The 6,539-nt window shown below is 45.0% G+C and overlaps 1 protein-coding gene across 1 annotated transcript in view; it reads right to left on the bottom strand.

The window, feature by feature from the left end:
- Window positions 1-3,922: 3,922 nt before the first annotated feature.
- LOC145423961 (NACHT, LRR and PYD domains-containing protein 12-like) overlaps window positions 3,923-6,539 on the bottom strand; it is a 943,237-nt gene continuing 940,620 nt past the window's right edge. Inside the window, exons 12-13 of the mRNA XM_080296778.1 lie at window positions 5,073-5,246; window positions 3,923-4,397 (exon numbers count right to left, since the gene is read on the bottom strand). Coding sequence (XP_080152904.1) covers window positions 4,388-4,397; window positions 5,073-5,246 — 184 coding nt within the window. The 3' untranslated portion in view covers window positions 3,923-4,387. The remainder of the gene's footprint in view (window positions 4,398-5,072; window positions 5,247-6,539) is intronic.

Genomic DNA, 6,539 nt, shown 5'->3' with positions numbered 1-6,539 from the left:
AGTCGTCAGGTCTGATGGTCACATTTGTGAGATTCAACCACCATAAAGCAGAGATCACACAGGACACACTGTGTAACCCTCAGCTCAGGTGTGTTCAGGACATTTGCTTGGAAGAAGCCGTCTGTGGATAAATCCTGCTCTCCACCTCAGCTGTCAGGTTTATCCAGAGAACGGCCGTCCTGACTTCCAGCAGCCCCACAGTCCTCGTTTCTAATAAACTGGCATCACTGAAATGAACTGTCTGCCTCGCTGTTCAATAATCTGCTCTTTGCCAATTTCCCAGCAGAAGCTTCCACTCATATCAGCATTTTTCTGTGATTCTCACATGAACTAAACATAAAAAGCTGAAGCCAACCTCAGAGTTCCCCGTAGTGAGGAAGAGTTTCCTCTGAGCCACAGCTGAGTTTGATGCGTCCACAAAGGAAGACTGACGGGAGGACAGACTCTGGGAGAAAGGCAGATATTAAAAGATATGAATACAAAGTACGCTGCAACAAACAGGACAGCAGATTATGAAGAGCGGTTAGACCTTCATGTGTCAGTCATTGAAATGTGATCAAAGTTACCTGTTTGACATCCTGATAGAAGAAAATCAGCTTCTTGGATCCGTTTGCAGCAAAGAATTCATGGATCAGACTGAACTGGAAGAATCAGACATTAATGACTCAAAGGTTCAACTCTGAGGAAGGATCACGTCTCTGAACTTACTCTGTCATCAGAGACGATGGCGTCTTCCACCGCCGCCTCCTCCAGGCTGCCGGCGTCGGCCAGCCTGCTCATCAGGTATTTATGTCGGGCATCCAGAGCTGCCCGCCGTTCCTCCTTCACGGCTCTCGCCTGTTTGGCTACTTCTCTCCTCGCCTCATTGGACAGCAGCATCGTCCTTTTACCAGACACCTGGAGAAACATCAGCTCAGTCTACAGACGCAGAGACCAGTGAGAGCTTGGCCCAAACATCTGCAGGTTTCTGAGGACCACGTTTGACCCTGACTGGAGGCATCGATTCTGAGAGTGACTGCCTAAACTGAGCTACTGTCCCCCCTCCACTGAGACGTTCTCCTGTGATGTGTCATGGGGGCAAGTGTTCCTCACGGTTGGACTCGTGACAAGTTCAGTCAGTTTATTCAAACTTTAAAAAGACGCATTTTCAGTCTCTGGATTTCAGCAGAAACAAATGTGAACACAGCACTTTTTGATTGAGTATAAAAGGATGAAAGAGTCAGTGATTAGTAACATTGTTGCTGACTGATGCTGTTGTAGAGCTGTCTTTGGATCCTCACCTTCCTGGAAGCCTTCCCTGGATTGCTCATATATCATTAACTTGTTTGTGTTCAGTAGAATCAGGTGTTGTGGATGCAGGTCGTAGCTGTGTGAGGCCTGTACAGTCAGCGCTGTGTGAGCGCTGTGTAACGTTAGCTTAGACTTCTTTCTGTTGTTATCATCCTTCAGGTTAATGTTGTTTTCATTATGCATCACAGGAAGTGTGGGTGGCTGTTAGCCTCACAGCTCATGGAGAGTTGCTGCTGCTCTGCCTCCTTTTTGATGTTTCTGCTCTTTGTGGCTTTGTGTTACTTTGTGTCGTGTCTGAAACAAAGTGAGTCCATGTTACTAACTGTAGTCGGCTCTCTGTCTCGTGCACAGCTGACTGTTGTCTGAATGAAAGTATTTTTGTACTTTGTGTAATCTGTTGGGTCTTTGAGCCCTTTTTAAACAGCATATGAGCCATATGTATGTGTGTATATGAAAGGTTGTTTGTAATACATCAAATTGTTGCTTATTCTAGAGCTGCTGCTGTGCCTGATTGGTCTACTCGCTCGAAACTGAAGGTTGACTTGATTCTTTTGGTTTTTTACATTTTGTCAATAAACCAACTTCTTTATGATTTGAACGGCGTCTCTGACGTGTCACAGGCCTGTCAGCTTTCTTGGTGATTGGTATAGATTTGAGCTTCATGCTCTGGCTGTTGTTGGGTTTTCCTCTTTCATATTAAAGCTTTTGTCCTACATTTGGCTCTAAAGTCTAATTCTAATCCCAGCACTGTGTCTGGGTGTGTGATGCTTGTTTTCCTGCTCTTTCTCATGAAACAGTCACAACATTCTCAGTCCAACTTTCACTCTTTGCTGCGTTTGCTGCAGCTGCAGTGAACATGGTGCCGTTTGCCTTTAAGAAAGTTGTGCACAAAGGCTTTTTCTCTAGCAGACAGCTGTGTGGCTAAAAGTCAGATCATTTTTTACCACCTCAGTCACACTGGACTGAAACAAGAGTGAAACTAGGAAGAATCAGAGTTTGTCCAGTGACTGCACTGATTTTCTTCATATTCACAAACTGATTCTAAGTAGTTGCATCAGCCAGCTGAAGTCATGTGACTAATGGCTCTCAGCTTCTGTCCTCCTATTCGCCGGTGTCCTTCACCTGTCACACCTGGTCAAGAAAGAGTGAGAATGTTCAGAGCTTTAATGGAAAAGAATATTATTACATATAAAAGGCCTCTAACAAGTATTGTAGTGTTAATCAGGATGAAGTCCATCATGAACACTTCAGAGTGCTTCAGACAGTCGGTGTTTCATCCACAGAGCCTCCAGTCTGCATATCAAAGCATCCTGAGGAATGACAGTGAACCCCGAGTTCCCCTCATTACATTCATGTGTGTGACTGTGACGAAAAGGTGATTGTATGAACGTGTGTGAGCGAGTGAATGAGGCTTGTATCAGAGTGGAGATAATGTCAGCGGCACAAGCTGGACGCTGCAGGTGTCACATGTGAATCTGTGCATCAGTGTCTGCACCTTTGTGGAGGTGAAGCTCAGGAGGTTTGGATTTGTTCAAAGCTCTGTCTGCTCCATCTTTCTTTCCCTCAGGCCTCTCCAGATCAGGAAGGAGGTCCTGTTCTCCTTCTCCCTCCTGGATTTCTGGATCCAGGGAAGGATCAAAGTCTCTCAGCCCAGCATCAGAGCTTCTGGCTGGGGGAGGACTGGAAGTTTCAGCTGGAGGCTGAGAGCCTGGATCTGCCATCTGAGTCACAATTCAAATATTCTCAGTAATCTCAAAAAGCAACAGAAAGGTGCCATTTTCATGAGCAGTGGGTTATCCAGCAGTTTGATTCATGTCAGCAGCATTTAGTTTGTAACTGCTGACTCACCTCTGGCTGTGTCCTGCTCTCAGGGTCACAGTGGACACTGTACCTTTGACCGAAGCTGCAAAGACAGTCAGCAGGGGTCTGGATGCATTCAGCACCACGTCCTTGTTGGGCAGACACCTTCAGTGACAGGACAGACAGTCCAAAGTAAGGAGACGTGGGACACAGTGAAGACACAGAAACAGAAACCAGAACTATAATCACAAAACAAACTCAGAAACATAAAGAGTGAATCAGCTGATTCAGTGTTTGTGACAAAAACATGGATCCTGGTTAATAACTTTTATTTGTTTGTTTCTGTATTATTTTGTGTATCGTTCTTATGAGCTGTTGTTTTGTCAGTGAAATATTATTTCATTGTTTTAAGCTTTTTGTTGACTTTGAAGTGCTTAAGTTGATATTTTTGAACATTTAATTTGTTCGATTATTGTCGAGTCGATAAAACTGTCAAACGCACAGCTGCTTCCAGCACGGCCGGAGGAGAGGTGGCCGAGCAGACGCACAACACACACAGCTCACAGGTTTGTATTTCTAGATATTGCAGATGTTGCAGAAATTGAGAGTAAAGAACTCAGAGATCCAGCGCTGTCTCCTGCCCCTTATTTATACACCACAACACAACGACAGGCGTAACTCACACAAACGGGTAACATGAGGCTCAGATGCTTTGGACGTGTTCACATATACTGGACACAGAATGATGAAGATGGAGCTGCAGGAAGGAGGAAAAGAGGAAAAACACAGAAAAGATTCACAGATGTGGTGAAAAAGGACACGACAGCTTCTGTTTGTTAGTTTGGTTTTTCTTTATTTGGTAAAGATTCAGAAATAAAGAGAAGATCACATGTTGGAATATTATATTAACGTTCTGTAATTACAACAAGTTGTAAAATCTTTCCAGAGTGAGACAGAGACTGTGCAGAGACTGTAGAAGGACAGAGCAGCAGCAGAGCAGTCCAGATACACTGATGATCCTCTGTCAGATCCAGAGGGACACACAGGGCTGATGCTGGACTCTACATTGTGTCTGACAGTGGAGCTGTTCTCAGAGCAGTTCACTCTGCAGCACTGACAGTCATCTGCACTTCATTCCTCTGTCAGTCACTGCTGGATGAAGCTCTCCTCTCCACCTCCCAGTAACATGGCCCAGTCAGAGCGTCTCTACACACAAGCTGCTGCTGCTTCAACCTCTCTGGATCATCAGGACACAGCTGCTCCTCTCTCAGCACACACACCGTCCTGTTTACCATCATCACCTCCACCTGCAGAGAGAAGGAGGAAGAGCAGAGGAGATAAACGAGTGTTTCCAGAGACTCTTCATCAGCTGTCAGTCAGTGATGCAGCACATCCAGTATAAAGAGCAGCAGGGACGTCAGTGCTGGGACTGTACTAGGACTCATTGTTGCTTCACTTTTTCTAATCTTTGGATTTTTATTGAAGTTGCTGAAAATGTTTTTGCCTCCTAGTTTGAGTTTGGACTTTCATTCATTAGAAGAACCTTGGTGTGTCCACTCTGAGCTCTGTAGGAACCCCAACAACAAGCCCAACAATCCAGATGGACGGTTCCAGCTGTTAACTGGAGGAATTCCATCCAAACATCTGCTCTCACTAAATTCTTCCTCACCTACAGACTGTGTTCTTCACTGCTTTAAACTTGGAAATCAATGCAGTCATTGGTCTGCGTGCTGCTTTGTTCAGAGAGCTGATTGGCTGTTGACAGTGTTTGATCAGAGCGTGTCAGCCGTTACTATGGTGACCATAAGGGTGAGAAACAGGAAGTGTTTGTGTCCAATCCTGAAGCCTGTCACCGTTCTCCTCTCACAGCTTCACTGAGAAGCTGCAGCTTTACAGGAAACACTGGATCTTTGTTTCATACTGACTGTGTTTAGTACAATACTGCTGACAGCACCACCCACTCACTCCATCACTCTACTGACCTCAGAGTCTCCAGTCTGTAGTCTGGACTCTTCTTAAGATCAGACAGCTGCTTCACATCTGGATCCTTCAGGTTGTTTCCATACAGGTCCAGCTGTCTCAGATGGGAGGGGTTGGACTTCAGTGCTGCTGCCAGATAATCACAGCTGATCTCTGACAAACCACAGCTCCTCAATCTGTATAAAGAATGAAAGATGTAAGTTTATTAGACAAAGTGCTTGAAATCATTCAGTGTTTCATCATCTGTTCAGAGCTGAAGAAGGTTCAGAATGTAGAAGTTTAGAAAATGGAAACTCCAAACAGCTGAAGCCAACAGGAAGTAGCTTCAAACAGGAAACTGTGCAGAGTTTCAGACTATATGTCCTGATGCAGCCAGTTGGATTTTGGAGATTTGAATCTCTGTTCTGTGACTTGAATCCTTGAATCATTTCTTCCAGTTGGTCCAAATAGACAGACTAAGTATTGGACATGTGTTGTGGCTCCATCAGGGGAGCTTCTAAATGTGATGTGATGGCCCCTCTGGGTCTGTCAGGTCACAGCACTGAAGAGAGCTCAAACTGGGCACACAGCTGTTCCAGTCTGGACCAAAGACTCTATACTGGGACTGAGGGACTGCTTTGACTGCACCCACTGGGACTTTTTAAAGGCTCATGTTCTCACTTAGATCATCGATTTCTACTGACATTTCTTTCTGGGAAAAATGGGGATTACTTTGGAAACAGGAAGTATTTTCCCCAATAAGCAGCCCTGGATTAGTAAATCACTCCAACATGTTCTCAGGCAGAAGAAGCTGTCTTGTTATGAGGGAGAGAAGAAATAGATTGAGGCACAGAAACCTGTTGAAAGAGAGATAAAGCAGCTAAAATCAGGTGTAAAAGTAAAGCAGAGGATGAGCTGAATAAAGGACACTCAAGGCTGGCTTGGAAAGGAATGAAGTCCATGGTGGGGATGCAGAACAAGGAGCAAAGATGAATGTGATGCTGAATCAGCAGAAGACTTGGACTCATTTGATTCCAGCTTTGATATCATTGATTTCAATGAAGAGCTTTGTGATTGTAGCAAAGGGCTGGTAGCTCTGAGAGTCCCACTGATGAGGTGTTTGTGTGGAAATCTCTTAGTGGGACCAAAGAGAGAAAAAGCCCTGGTCCTGATGCTGTGGGAGGGAAATGATTGAAGTGTGCTGTGAGGAACTGACTGGGAGATTTTCACACATTTTCCAGTCCTCCTTGGAACAACAGCAAGTTCCCAGCATATGGAAACAAAGGTTAAGTGTCCTATGGCACTCAGTGATGATGGTGCTGTGGCCCCACCACCTCCACCTCTTTGTAAAGGAACTAACTGTAATCTGAAGCTTCAAATGGAACTAAGACTTCCTCCACTAGGTGGCAGTGTCTGATGAGAAAGTGTTAGTGGAGCTGGCCTGGAGTCAGAAACAGGAAGATGCAGGATTTGGGCTGAAATGGGCAAAA

The sequence above is a fragment of the Astatotilapia calliptera genome, chromosome 23 (assembly GCF_964374335.1).
Source record: "Astatotilapia calliptera chromosome 23, fAstCal68.1, whole genome shotgun sequence".
Lineage (NCBI taxonomy): Eukaryota > Metazoa > Chordata > Actinopteri > Cichliformes > Cichlidae > Astatotilapia > Astatotilapia calliptera.
The sequence above is the reverse complement of the archived record's forward strand: the minus strand, read 5'-3'. Positions and strand labels throughout refer to the sequence as shown.